At 35.5% G+C, this 13,842-nt stretch overlaps 1 protein-coding gene across 1 annotated transcript; it reads left to right on the plus strand.

The window, feature by feature from the left end:
- The first annotated feature begins 749 nt into the window (after positions 1-749).
- Positions 750-1,904, plus strand: wu:fb55g09. Its single transcript, XM_048182670.1, has one exon. The coding sequence runs from the start codon at positions 1,183-1,185 to the stop codon at positions 1,816-1,818; it is 636 nt and encodes a 211-aa protein (XP_048038627.1). The 5' UTR covers positions 750-1,182; the 3' UTR covers positions 1,819-1,904.
- Positions 1,905-13,842: the final 11,938 nt, after the last annotated feature.

Genomic DNA, 13,842 nt, shown 5'->3' on the forward strand with positions numbered 1-13,842 from the left:
GTCAAATGGAAGAAGAAAAGTGTGTGTTTGTGTATGCCGTTAGGTCATAACTAAGCATTTTATTGATTGTCCCTCCTCCAGTATAGTAAGTAATTGTTCAGGCGGTTTTAGACTCTCGATTAAACAAATGCCACATCGATGGAAAATCTTAGTCACATGGATAAATAAACAGAAAATTACTTTAGATCTATATATAGTGCATTTCATACCCTAATGAGGAAAACGAGTGTGCGTTTTTGTATACAGCCTAAAACTGAACCGAGAAACAAATACAGCGACTAAAAAGAGAACTACCCGTTCATAAGACAGCCATTAGTTTGTTGTCCTCACATCTATCACATACATCACGTATACACTCTCTTTGTCGTTATAACGTTCTCAACTGATCTAGGAGCAGTTGAGCGTTCTTGTCCAATAACGAGAGAGACGCGGATCGTGACAGCAAAAACTGGTCCTGAAACAGCAGCTGCTTGCGAAGACGCCCAGTGAAGGAATAAACCATTCCGATCGCGGAGGGGGAACATTTGCGGAATACGAAATAGCGATGTTTTCGGCGCTCTTCACGTAAAAAGAGATGTTTGTTTTAAAATATTGAGCATATAAGAAGAAATTAGCACATATAGGATGTGGTTAGATAAAATTGTAGTCATATTTTAAATACTTTACCTCTAGAAAGAATGAAACGCCCCCATGCCTTCGCTGCGGGTTGAAGCGCCCCAACACTATAAAAATCACACTAGACGCGGATTTCTGTAGATGTCAACTGTCATTTCGAGACAAGCGTTAGTCAGGAACGGGCAGAAAACGTAGTTTGTTGGCATTTAACCAAAGTAAAAACAAACTACAAACATATCTTTTTTACACTCTTTAGACATTTAGACAACGATTTTGCTTTTAATCTGAAGCAAAATAGACACTGGTTACTCGGAAAAGCTGAGGAGGGGTGTGACTGATCTCAGATCAGAGCCACGCGAGCGTCAAGCTGCCTAGACAGAGGGCACTGCGCCAGGCTATGTGCCATCTAAAGCCAGTGACAAAGAAAAAATCGGAAAAGATTGTAAAAAGGTAGACGACTGAGGGGGTGAATCGTGTAGAGAGGCACGAGTAACCAAAACCCCTAATATCAAGGAGAAGAAACAGCCTTTGTTGTCTTCCAGATTATGTAAGAGCGCCCTACAGCTGATGCTAGACACTGAGAAAATGTGCGGAAGGGGCATGATATGCCAATGGGAGGTCTACGGCAACAGACCCTCCATCAAGGAGACGGAAAAACACAAGAGCGAGTCGAGGAGAAGCAACGGCGGTGGTAAACACAAGTGGCACAAATGGGGAAGGAGGCCAGGAAGAAGGGCGCACTATCCAGAAATGCGCAGAAATCGTGCGAGACTGTCCCGGTGGTCTGGCACTGTGGTCTCATTGCGTCCTGCCAACGTTCAAGGCAACCGAGCGCCTGGCATGAGGGCGCCCAGGAACACCAACCAGTTCCTCATGCATGAGAAATATCAGATGATGCATATGCGATCGGACTCCGTTGGCACTGACAGCGGGTCCGACTGCGAAATGGACTTTGCGGATATGGACTCGTACCTGGGTGTGCTGGAGAACGCTAGAGGCGCACTGTTGGACAGTCCAGATCTGCCTTCGCCACCCACATTTTACGCACGACAGATGAACCAATGCCAGCAGTTTTCCTTCTTCGGCTTTGATCAAGAGGAAAGCATGCAGTATTTCCCATCAGAAGACGATGTGATGCAGAGTGAAGACTTCATGCAAAGGGACTTCAAAGAATTCTGTGACACTGTGGCACCATGTATTTAGACACCTGCCACAGGTAACACGTTTACATCATCACTATGGTGGTTTCTGAACTCTTTTTCACAACTAAATCTGTCCATTGCAATGTGGCATTGTTTTGTTTGTGTGTTTTGTGATGTATTACGAGTGGTCTGTTATGTTGGGGGGGGGGGGGGGGGGGGGAAGGGTCCAAAGTAGGAGTGAGACCAGCCAGCCAATCGCCATCGAGATCATTTGATCACTCATGACAAACACAGCAGCGGTTTGTACTGGAAAACTAAACCCTATGTGAATGTTTTTCATAATAAATCGACATTTTGCTACACATTGTCTATATTTTTTATTACAAAATTCATTTTTCACACATTTTGCTTGATGAATAATAACTTGCAAATATCAGAATGACTTTGGCATGGTTTACAGTTGCATTGAGGTTGAAACCGAACAATAGGTCATTATTGGGTGTCTTTTTACATTACGCAGAATGGCACACTGATCTAAATATTTTGGGGTTATGAAAGAAAGAGAAGCGTAACTGAAATACGATGCCAGCGTAACATTTAAGAAGCACCTTTCCAACATACACACACACCCTTCTTGTACTTAAGTGCTGGCTTTTGAAGATCTGACACAAGAACAATAGCAATGCTCATGAGACAAGGTGTGTGTCTCTGTGCAAAAGATCCTCTATACAGCCGTATAATCGGCGTCACTAATTGGGTTTCCATTTCAAAGCACACAATGAGACCTATAATCATCTTTAGTCTTTGTGTATGACATGTTAATGAGGAAATTTAAAGCCCTGCTAGTCAATAAAAATGGAAAAAGGTTAAACAAAAAGGCTCAGATGAAATCTTTCTCATGAATAGAGCCCCGAGTGTTTTGATCAACAGCGGTTCAGCCCCTTTCCTGCACAGCTTGCCAACTGCATGTCAGATAATTGTGGTGCAAGTTCTTCGAGCCAAACCTACAGGATTGTGTGTTCGATCCTCTGGCTCCATTTCTAGTCTATTAACTCCCGATAAAAGAAATAAACACTTCACTAAGATGGGAGAAGAGACTTCACAGTCTCTTTTAAGGGATAATAACCATCTTCACAAAAATAAAATAACAGAAATAGTACTGGAAGCTCATTACCTGGATAATATCCAGTCATTTTACGGACATTTCTTTTAGCCCTAACAGAACACTATGAAGTGCAAAATTCAAAATACAGGTAAAACATCTGTAAAAAAATAAATAAATAAATACGGAAAATTCCGTTAAAGTAATGCAGTGCATTGTCCCCTATTTTTACGGATTTTTTTAGAGTGTTGTCTAAATGGAGCCAGGGGATTTTCATAAATATTTCTCTAGTATCCATTACTATATCCATTACAGTAATGAGAATTGGAGGAAATGTGTTTAATTGTCATGACAATAATGCGATGGTCATAAAACAGGCATTTTCCTTAAGCAAAATATAGCTTTATTTATGTGACAAAGTGTGGCATGGCCATGGCAAGTTTTATTAGATTTACTCTTGTAAGTTAATAAAAAGGGAAATTTGTTGACCAGTTACAGCTTCTAAAAATGCACACTTTAAACATTAATAGCAATTTGAATCTAAACCTTGATGAAAGAAAACTTTCTCAGAGCATAAAATAGAACTTTTCAATCAATTGTACTATTCAAACACATGCACATTATCCAACTAGTTCAAGATTAAACATGCCTTATGCCAGGAACAAGATTTCAGGGCTGTACATCTGTGGAATGAGGCAAAGCCGCCCTTTGACCAGAGCTTAAGGTGTTCAGATCAAATGTGTCTTGTGGTTTGTGTCTGAGTTAATCAGTAAACAAAGTAGTTTAACATCAAACTCATATTGTAAAAATATGATATAACATTTAGATCATTGTTAGAAAGGATGCTCCCATAAATGGACAGGTGACAGGCCTCGGCAGTGTCTTGCGTCATCTTTATAATTTGTGTATAATTGTTATGAGCTCATATTGGTTTTATGACCTCATACTGATTCAGAAAAAGATCATTCTTTAAGGCCATAAACATTCTGTAAATGACATTTTGGATAACCGTTCTGAAAGGAAGTATAAAATTCTAAAATAGAATCAAAACTCTGAAATAAGGAAGATTTGTTAAGAAGCAGAAGATCGTGATCATGTGACAATGAGGGTAGGAGGAACAGGATAACGACTGTTAACAGCCAAGCTAGAACTTTAGTGAACACAAGATCAGTGATGTCAAACCTGGCTCTCCATGCACACCTTGTTCTCCTTATCTTTCATAAAAGTATTTCATATTCATGAAGTGAAATACCTAATAAAGTCAACAATGACCCTATTTAATACCCACTTCTCATTTTATTGTACATGATTCATCAGTGCACATTATTAAAAAAATGCCTTTGTAAACTTTATCCACTTTATTTTTTATAGTGCCGCTATTCTGCTATTTTAAAGGTTCCTAATTTTGTTTTGGAGGTCTCCTACAAAATGTTTAAATGCATCCAAGGTCAAAAAAACTTTTTTTTTCAATTTTCTCATAATATACATTGCACATCACTTTATTTCTCAAGGAGTCTGAAAATGGTTTGTTCGAAGATTCAGTCTCTCTAAACCCCTCCTTACAAGAGCCTACTCTCCTCTGATTGGTCAGATGGCCCAGTCTGTTGTGATTGGTCGACAGCTTACAGTGTGTGTCAAAACGAAACACCTATTACCATATCTGAATTTCAGCTCCGGATCTTTCTCAGCACTTGATGCGCAGTGATACGAACAGTAATGATGGTGTCGGTTTTACCCATAGACTGTAAAGAAAATATGGACGTAGTGTCCATGACGTCACCCGTAGGTTTCTGAAGAGCAAAACTGGCCGTTGCCACAGCAGTGGCAATCCACTAAAGTGGCCGCGCCCTTAATTATGCAGAACTTTAAGACTTAATATAATTTAAACGGATGAGTTATAAAAAAAATTCACCCCCCTCAGAGTTGTCATCAAGGGCAAAATTAGCTGTATAGACCAAAACCACAATTTGATCCAGGCTGTAAACATGTTTTTTTCTGCTGTAAAGTTGGGCATTTTAACATGGGACTCAATGAGATTCTATGACTCAATGAGTCCCTAGTGGCCAGTCGATGAATTGCAGTTTAAGTCACTTCCTTATTGGCTTCAGGAGAAACGGGGGGAGGTTCAAGCTCGAATCCTCATCCTTTGGAAGTGCAGCAAAGTGAATTTGCAGCACTGAAAACAGCATCTTCTCAACAACATGAACCAAACTCTTCCAGGCCTCAGCTACAACTTTGAGGGTGGGTCAAAGTAGAGGTTGTTCACGGGCAGCCAATGAAAACCATAGGCTGGCATTATGCAAATGTGTTACATTATTACGTAGGTATGTAAAAGGAAGTGAGACTGGGATTGCTGACGACTCGTTTCAGGAGTTCAGAATTGATTCTTTCTTTTAGGAGATAAAATTTGTCTTTGATCTTTATAACTTTGCCGCCCTTTTATATTGACAAACAGCTATATTACACAATGCATGAAAGGTAATATTCGAAAAAGCATAATAGGGGCACTTCAACTTAAAAGGTTAGTTCACCCAAAAATCATTCCACACCCTTAAGACCTTTGTTCATCTTCGAAACACAAATTAAGATATTTTTGATGAAATTTGAGAGGTATATGACACGTCCATAGACAGCAATATAACCACCACTTTCAAGGCCCAGAAAGGTGCTAAAACATTGTTAAAATAGTCCACGTGACTGCAGTGGTTCAACCTTAATTTTATGAAGCATCGAGAATACTTTTTGTGCGCAAAAACAAAACAAAATTGACGACTTTATTAAACAATATCTTCTCTTCTGTGTCATTCTCTTATGCTGTTTACATTCAGAGCTTCCTGGTTTTACATCAAAACGCTGAGTCATTATTGGCCGGCTCCTGCGTCAGCATCACACGAATGTGTCGTGCTGCTCATGTGATCAGCGTTGGCCAATATTGAGCCGGCGTTCTGACGTAGAACCTGGAAGCGCTGAACGTAAACAGCATAAGAAAATGACACAGAAGAGAAAAGATTGTTTAATAAGGTCACTATTTTCGTTTTTTTGTTTCGTTTTTGCGCACAAAATGTCTCCTCATCGCTTCATAAAATTGAGGTTGAACCACTGCAGTCACGTCGATGGTTTTAGCGATGTCTTACAACACTTCAAGGTACCTTTCTGGACCTTGAAAGTTTTGATTATATTGCTATCTATGGAGGAGTCATATACCTCTCGGATTTCATCAAAAAGATCTTAATTTGTGAAGATGAACGAAGGTCTTATGGGTGTGGAATGACATGACGGTGAGTAATTAATGACAGAAATTTTATTTTTGGGTGAACGAACCCTTTAAGGGCAAATGAGGTCATTTGTAACTTGAATGTGCAAGGCTCCTGGTTTCATTCACTTCAAGTTATTTTAGCTTTACAAAAACAGATATTGCTATCATATCATTTCATTTACAGTGGTGGTCAGAATTATTGGCACCCCTGGTAATTATGATCAAAGATGACTGTAAAAATAAATCTGCATTGTTTATCTTTTTGATCTTTAATTAATAAAATTTGCAAAAATCTAACCTTTCATTGAAGGAAAAGAATTGAAAGTGGGGGGGGAAATCACATTATGAAATGAATGTTTTTCTTCAAAACACGTTGGCCACAATTATTGGCACCCCTAGAATATTTATGAGTAAAATATCTCTGAAGTATATTCCCATTCATATTTACATTTTTTTAGCACACCAGGGCGATCATGAACATGAAATTGTCCAGCCATTACTTCCTGTTCCACAGGAGTATAAACATGAGGAAACACAAAGGCCAAATTCCCTTAATCATTCATCACAATGAGAAAAAACAAAGAATATAGTTCTGATGTGCAGCAAAAGATTGTTGAGCTTCACAAAATAGAAAGTGGCTGTAAAAAAAAATAGCTAAAGCATTGAAAATCCCCATTTCCACCATCAGGGCAATAATTAAGAAGTTCCAATCAACTAAAGATGTTACAAATCTGCCTGGAAGAGGACGTGTGTCTAAATCGTCCTAATGCGCGGTGAGGAGGAAAGTTTGAGTGACCAAAGACTCTCCAAGGATCACAGCTGAAGAATTGCAGAGATTAGTTGAGTCTTGAGTCTCAGAAAGCCTAAAAAAATTATCAAACAGCACCTACATCCCCACAAGTTGCTCGGGAGGGTTTCAAGAAAAATCCTCTGCTCTCATCCAGAATCAATCTCCAGCATATTCAGCTGTCAGACATGACTGGAACTTCAAACGGGATGAGCTTCTATGGTCAGATGAAACTAAAAAAAGAGCTTTTTGGCAGCAAACCCACCAGATGGGTTTGGTGCACACATGGATAAAAAGTACCCCATGTCCACGGTTAAATATACTGCTGGATCTTTAATGTTGTGGGCCTATTTTTCTGCTGGAGGTCCTGGACATCTTGTTCAGATACATGGCATCATGGATTATATCAAATACCAACAGATAAAAAATCAAAACCTGACCGCTTCTGCTAGAAATCCAACAATGGGCCATGGTTGGATCTTCCATTAGGACAATGATCCAAAACAAACATCAAACCCAACACAAAAATGTGTCACTGAGCCCAAAATGAAGCTTCTGCCATGGTCCCCTGACCTAAAGAAAACCCTAAAGAAAATGAGTGGAGTGAACTGAAGAGAAGAAGCACCATCATGGAGCTGGGAATCTGAAGGATCTGGAGAGATTCTGCATGAAGGAATGGTCTCTGATATTGTCAGGTGTTCTCCAAACTCATCAGGCATTATAGAAGAAGACTCAGAGCTGTTCTCTTGGCAAAAGGAGGTTGCAAAAAGTACTGAATAAAAGGGTGCCAATAATTGTGGCCAACGTGTTTTGGAGAAAACCATTTATTTCATAATGTGATTTTCCCCCCACTTTCAATTCTGTTCCTTCAATGAAAGATTCGATTTTTGCTAATTTTATGAATTAAAGATCAAAAGGATAGACAATGCAGATTTATTTTTATAGTCATCTTTGATCATATTTACCAAGGGTGCCAATAATTCTGATCACCACTGTATTGTCATAATCATCAACACACTGATTTGTAGTGCAAACTGCACTTGCTATTCTTCTAGCTATTTACCAACATGTATAGCGGCTAATGAATAAGAAGTCTCGCACATTCAATGAAAATAGCTTACGTTTGTGTTGAAAAATAAGGTAGATAAGTTGCTCTGGATAACTAGTTTCTGTTGAATTAATCAATATACATGTCTCATTAAAATCTAGATACATTTATCTGACATTTGTCACTGGCAAAAGATATAGTATGTTTAAAATAATTGAAAAAACAAACATTAAAAGCAAAATAAACCACGCCAAATAGATAGTACTTTAGTTGCATATAAAACATTAAATCAAACAGATAAATTACAGATCATTCCATCAGACAGGGGAATGCAAACATCTGCACAGGCTAACAGTGAAAACTGAAAAACTTTACATGGATTCTTACATCCAAAATAAATATGCGCTGTACCTTTAAATGCCCAAGAGTCTGACTACTGTTGAGGGCTGGAGTGGATGTGTGTGTTTTGTGGGGGATGGGTTCCTCTCAAAGGCTTTTGCTGTAGAAACAAATCTGTGACCCCTGTTAGAAACTTTAGGTGAAAGAGGCACACCAAAAAAGACACCACTGCAAAAACATGATGTTCTTACTTAGTATTTTGTCTTGTTTTCCATTACACATATCTAAAAATTCTTAAATCAAGATAAGTAATCGTCCTTCTTAAGTAATTTTAAGAAACTAAGTCTTGTTTTCTGAAAAATGCATAAAAATAATTAATTAATTAGAGAAAAATACTGAGTAAGAAAGTCATTTTTTGGTACAGTGTCCTCTTTTACTCTTTTAATGACATGTCATGACATGCAAGACCAAAGGCATGTCAGCTTGACTCATAACTGTTTGACCTGCCGAGCAAGTTATCAATACACAACTAGTGTATTGTCACGTGGAGTGTTTTTACCCCACCAAAATTGGTCATAGACTGAATTGTGCTGTGTTGCACAAAGCACTTAGCAAGAAAGTTAGCAAGTTTAGCTACAGTAGTTAGCAAGAATTGTTTTCTGAGTAAATGGCTATATGGTTTAGAGATAAAAAAAAAAAAAAAAGTTCTTGATTTAAGCAATAAGGTATGGCTAAAGAGTGTAGTTAGCAACTCCTTTAGCTGTGATTATACTCACAATGTAGCCAACATAGCCTCAAATGCTATAGTGCTAACTGCTAAAAATAATCTTGAATAATACACTGTGATTCACTATAAAAGTGTCTGTCAAATCCATATATGTAGCTATAAATGTGAATGACTTTAGCTCAACAACATCCACGCAGCACAAACAAGATCTGTTTTTTCTAAAATAGCAACAAAAGCAGCATTGAGCAAACAGCAGATAAGGTGAAGGCAGGACCCACAGACTGTGAGTGCGAGTCCGTTCCCTTCCCCCCTGTGAGCAGGATTATTCAGTGAGATAATTATATAAGAGAACACTCAATCCCAATCGACTCTCTCCCTCCCACTGGCTCGCTCTCTTCCTCTTGCACGTAGCTTAATCTCCTAACAGGCCCAAAGGCTGCGCTTCATGTTTTACGCCCCCTCCCTTTCCCTCTATATCCTCTCCTCTCCTTCACAGACGTCTCTAACAATAAAGTGCCTCCTACACCCAATATGGAGCAAATCATGCACCACAAACAGCCCTGCTTTATTCTGAAGATCTGTCTCTGTCAGCCTGGAGTGGTTTGAGCACTGGGGTTTGATCAACTGGATTGTTTTAGTCAAAAATGCAGCAGCACGTGAAAGTAAAATGGGGTTTTTCATCGTCAAAGATGAAGAAATCGTTGACCTTTGGGCATCCTCTCTTAAATATCTTCTTATCGTATTTTAGAGTAATGGTTTAGGATGAATATTTGACTTTTAAATGACTTCAAATAAAACATATCCAAGAACACATCCTTTGTACATTACAACAGGACAGTTTTTTCCTGATACAGTATTATTTATACAGTCCAAGAAAAAAATACATAGAAAAATGTCCTGTCAGAAAATTATCATTATGGACATTTCCTTTAACCTTTAAACAGAGTGCAATGCGTAATTCAATATACCGATAAAACACCTGTGAAAAATCAATGTGGAAAATTCCTTCATTACAACATGGTGCATTGGGTCGTATTTTTACGAACTTTTCTTAGAATGTATACTATTATAGTATGTATTAATATTTTTTGATTTAACTTTTATTTTTATTTTTATATTTTCAGTTTTCATTTTAATTTTAATAATTTTGTTTGTCATTTTTATTAGATTTTTATATTTATGTTTAATTTTATTTCAGTTTTAGTAATTTTATTACTTCAATTTATTTCAGTTATTATTTTATTTTATTTGAGTTTATTTTAGTTTAGTTTAGTTACCGAAAACAATTAGTTTTAGTTTTAGTTAACAGTAACAACACTGTCCTGATGGCAACTCTGCCATTTTTGGTTCTCCCTCTGTGATTTTCTACCCAGCTTATTTTATTTTATTTTATTTTATTTTAATTTATTATTGGTTCATTTTATTATTTTTTTTAATATACTTTTTATTTTATTATTTTATTTTATTATTTTTTTATTATTTTATTTTATTATTGTTTTATTTTATTTTATTTCAGTTACCAAAAACAATTAGTTTTAGTTAACAGTAACAACACTGTCCTGATGGCAGTGCTGACATTTTTGATTCTTCCTCTGAGATTTTCTTCCCAGCTTATTATTTTATTTTATTTTATTTTTTATTTATTTATTTATTTAATTTATTTATTTTTGCTTTGTTTTATTTTATTATTTATTTATTTTATTATATTTTTATTATATTTATTTTATTTATTTTTTGTTTTATTTCATTATTTATTTATTTTATTATATTTTTTTATTTTAGTTTATTTTAGTTTAGTTACCGAAAACAATTAGTTTTAATTTTAGTTAACAGTAACAACACTGTCCTGATGGCAATACTGTCATTTTTGGTTCTCCCTCTGTGATTTTCTACCCAGCTTATTATTTTATTTTATTATTGTTTTATTATTTTATCATTTTTTATTTTTTTTTTATTATTATTTTTTGTTATTTTTATTTTCTTTAATTTCATTTTTTAATTTAATTTTATTTTATTTTATTTTTATTTATTTTTATTGGTTCATTTTATTATTTTTGTAAAATATACTTTTTATTTTATTATTTTTTTATTTTTTTATTTTATTTTATTTTTATTTTATTTTTATTTTATTTTAATTTTATTTTAATTTTATTTTTATTTTATTTTATTTTTATTTTAATTTTATTTTATTTTAATTTTATTTTAATTTTATTTTAATTTTATTTTATTTTAATTTATTTTATTTTATTTTATTTTATTTTAATTTTAATTTATTTTATTTTATTTTATTTTATTTTATTTTAATTTTATTTTAATTTTATTTTAATTTTAATTTTAATTTTATTTTATTTTAATTTATTTTATTTTAATTTTAATTTTAATTTTAATTTATTTTATTTTATTTTAATTTTAATTTTATTTTATTTTATTTTATTTTATTTTATTTTAATTTTAATTTTATTTTATTTTATTTTATTTTATTTTATTTTATTTTATTTTATTTTATTTTATTTATTTTGTTTAGTTTAGTTTAGTTTAGTTTAGTTTAGTTTAGTTTAGTTTAGTTGTTGAGTTCCCAAAAACAATTAGTTTTAGCTAACAGTAACAACACTGTCCTGATGGCAACGCTACCATTTTGGATTCTCCCTTTGTGATTTTCTACCCAGCTGCAGTTTGGGTTGACATCATTTTATAGATATTGTGATTCTCACTTCCATAAATGAACTGCTATGATTCCAAGGAAACAATCTGACGACATGAACGGTATGTTAGGTGAATCCTCAATATTTTTAGGTGTTTTCCTATAATCATTGTTAAGGGAAGCATCATTAGTGTACCATTTCTCATATTTAGTTTGATTTACAGTAAACCTTATCTACAGATATAATTGTGCATTTTAGTGCAGATTACTGTTCACTAAATAGTTTCACTATAGGTGTCTGTGTCATTTTAAGTGCTTCCTGGATATTTTAGGCATTTTTTAAATGCCTCATCTGTCATTTCTTCCTCAGGAAACAGATGCTCATTTAAAGTCAGTCAAAAGAGTAAAACTATGATGGTGTCTGCAGCTGCATAGTAATTTGGCATAATTTAAGAGCATTTAAAATTAAAATTAACATTTAAAATGCTCACAAATCAGCTGGTTATAACATTCACAGTAAAAGTGTAAAGTAACAACTGTTTACAACCCACACATAAGCAAAGTCTAAAGCTTGAAACTAACATTTTCAGCGTTTCTAACTGTTAGTGTGCAACAAGATCCACCCGTACAGCGACACACCTCTTATAAGCCCTTGAGTAAATAAACCTCAGCTTGCTGCAACAAGCATATTGAAACGCTGCTAATTTTAGTGCCCAAAACTTTTAGTGCCATCCACTTTCCCTCTTTCCCCTCCCATATTTAGTTTTTGTGCCCAAAACTGTTTGTGTAAAACTAGAGGGCTCAAAGAGAGATATTTTGATTTCTCTCAGTTCAAAAACAGACACTGTGTGTACATTCTTGCTGTCACACACTAACCTGATTAACTACAGCAACAGCCAATCAGAGATCAAGTGGCCTTTGAAATGGCCGTTGAGGATATTAGCCCCATCCTATGGTGGAAGACGCTGATGTTATCTGAGCCCCTACGCTGGTTGTGAACAGTTGCAGATCCAAACAAGTCCTCTTTGAGAAGTTGGTGGGCAGGACGGGGTGGGATTGAGGAACAGAGGGAGGAGTGTTTGGGGTGAAAAACATACAAGACCTTTAAGTATGGAAAAGTACAGACTTTTCAGAGTTTTTTTTCTCACTTTTAAATGCATGGGGATCATTGCAAAGTATTGCACAATAGCATCTGTTGCTGCAGACTGCAGCTAAAGTCAATAATATCATTCCAGCAAGGCTAAAGCCTTTTGGTGTATTATCTGTAAGAAAATCATACGATATCAACTTAATTGCATGTTTATAAAAAACACAGTGTCCAAAGCAGCTCAATGTATGAGTAAAACCTCTCAGTTTACACTTGCAGGCATGTGTGTCTGTGTGTCATTTGGGGGATGGGCTGTTATTCTAGTCAGACGCAGGCTAGCCATGTGACTCTGTGTTTCTGAGCTGGCTAGTACGTTAGGAACGGGTAACCGTGGAAGTTATTCGCACTATGAGAGGAATTTACAAAGTAAAGTGTAAATATTTCAAACCATGGCGCATTCTGGTTCCTCCCCACTCAGAAAAAAAAGCCTCCCTTTGTCATGCAAACATCCTACATTCATTCATATCAAACAGCATGCTAATCTTTTTTAACAGAAGTTAGAAGTTCATGCAAAAACATGAGACTTTTGAAAATGAACTTGACTTTGCTGAATTAATGTTTAAATGGAGAATGAACAGGCTAACAGCTGTTGGTTTACCATCCCCCATTCACATGTTAGCATTACAGTTGGTGTCCCAAAGTGCCTGGGACTATAAATGTGAGATCAGCTCTTCAAAATAAAGACTGTAGGTAGAACCAAAAAGGAGTTTTACAGCCTGATGTCATTGGAGAAGGATTTTAAACGTACACAGAGGACTGTATTTTCTAGCTCTTTAGAAAACCATCTATTACTGTTGCTTTAAAGGACACAGAAACCAAAATGCTAATCTGAGGAACCCACAAGAACTTGACAGTCTCCACAGAATCATATAGAAACTCAAGAACTTTGTACATTTTTATACCACATGAATGATTCTTCAAATCATGTATTTTGTTGAGGAGAGGTGTGCTACTTTATTTAGCAATCAAACTTGCGATTTTAGCAAAGAGGGTGAAAAAAAAAGTCCCACAAACATACTTTGAAGAATGAAATCAAGC

This window comes from Megalobrama amblycephala, linkage group LG2 (assembly GCF_018812025.1).
Source record: "Megalobrama amblycephala isolate DHTTF-2021 linkage group LG2, ASM1881202v1, whole genome shotgun sequence".
NCBI classification, from domain to species: Eukaryota; Metazoa; Chordata; class Actinopteri; order Cypriniformes; family Xenocyprididae; genus Megalobrama; species Megalobrama amblycephala.

Excerpts from the sequence above, each read along its gene's own strand:
- wu:fb55g09 (XM_048182670.1), top strand. The coding sequence starts at position 1,183 with ATGCTAGACACTGAGAAAATGTGCGGAAGGGGCATGATATGCCAATGG.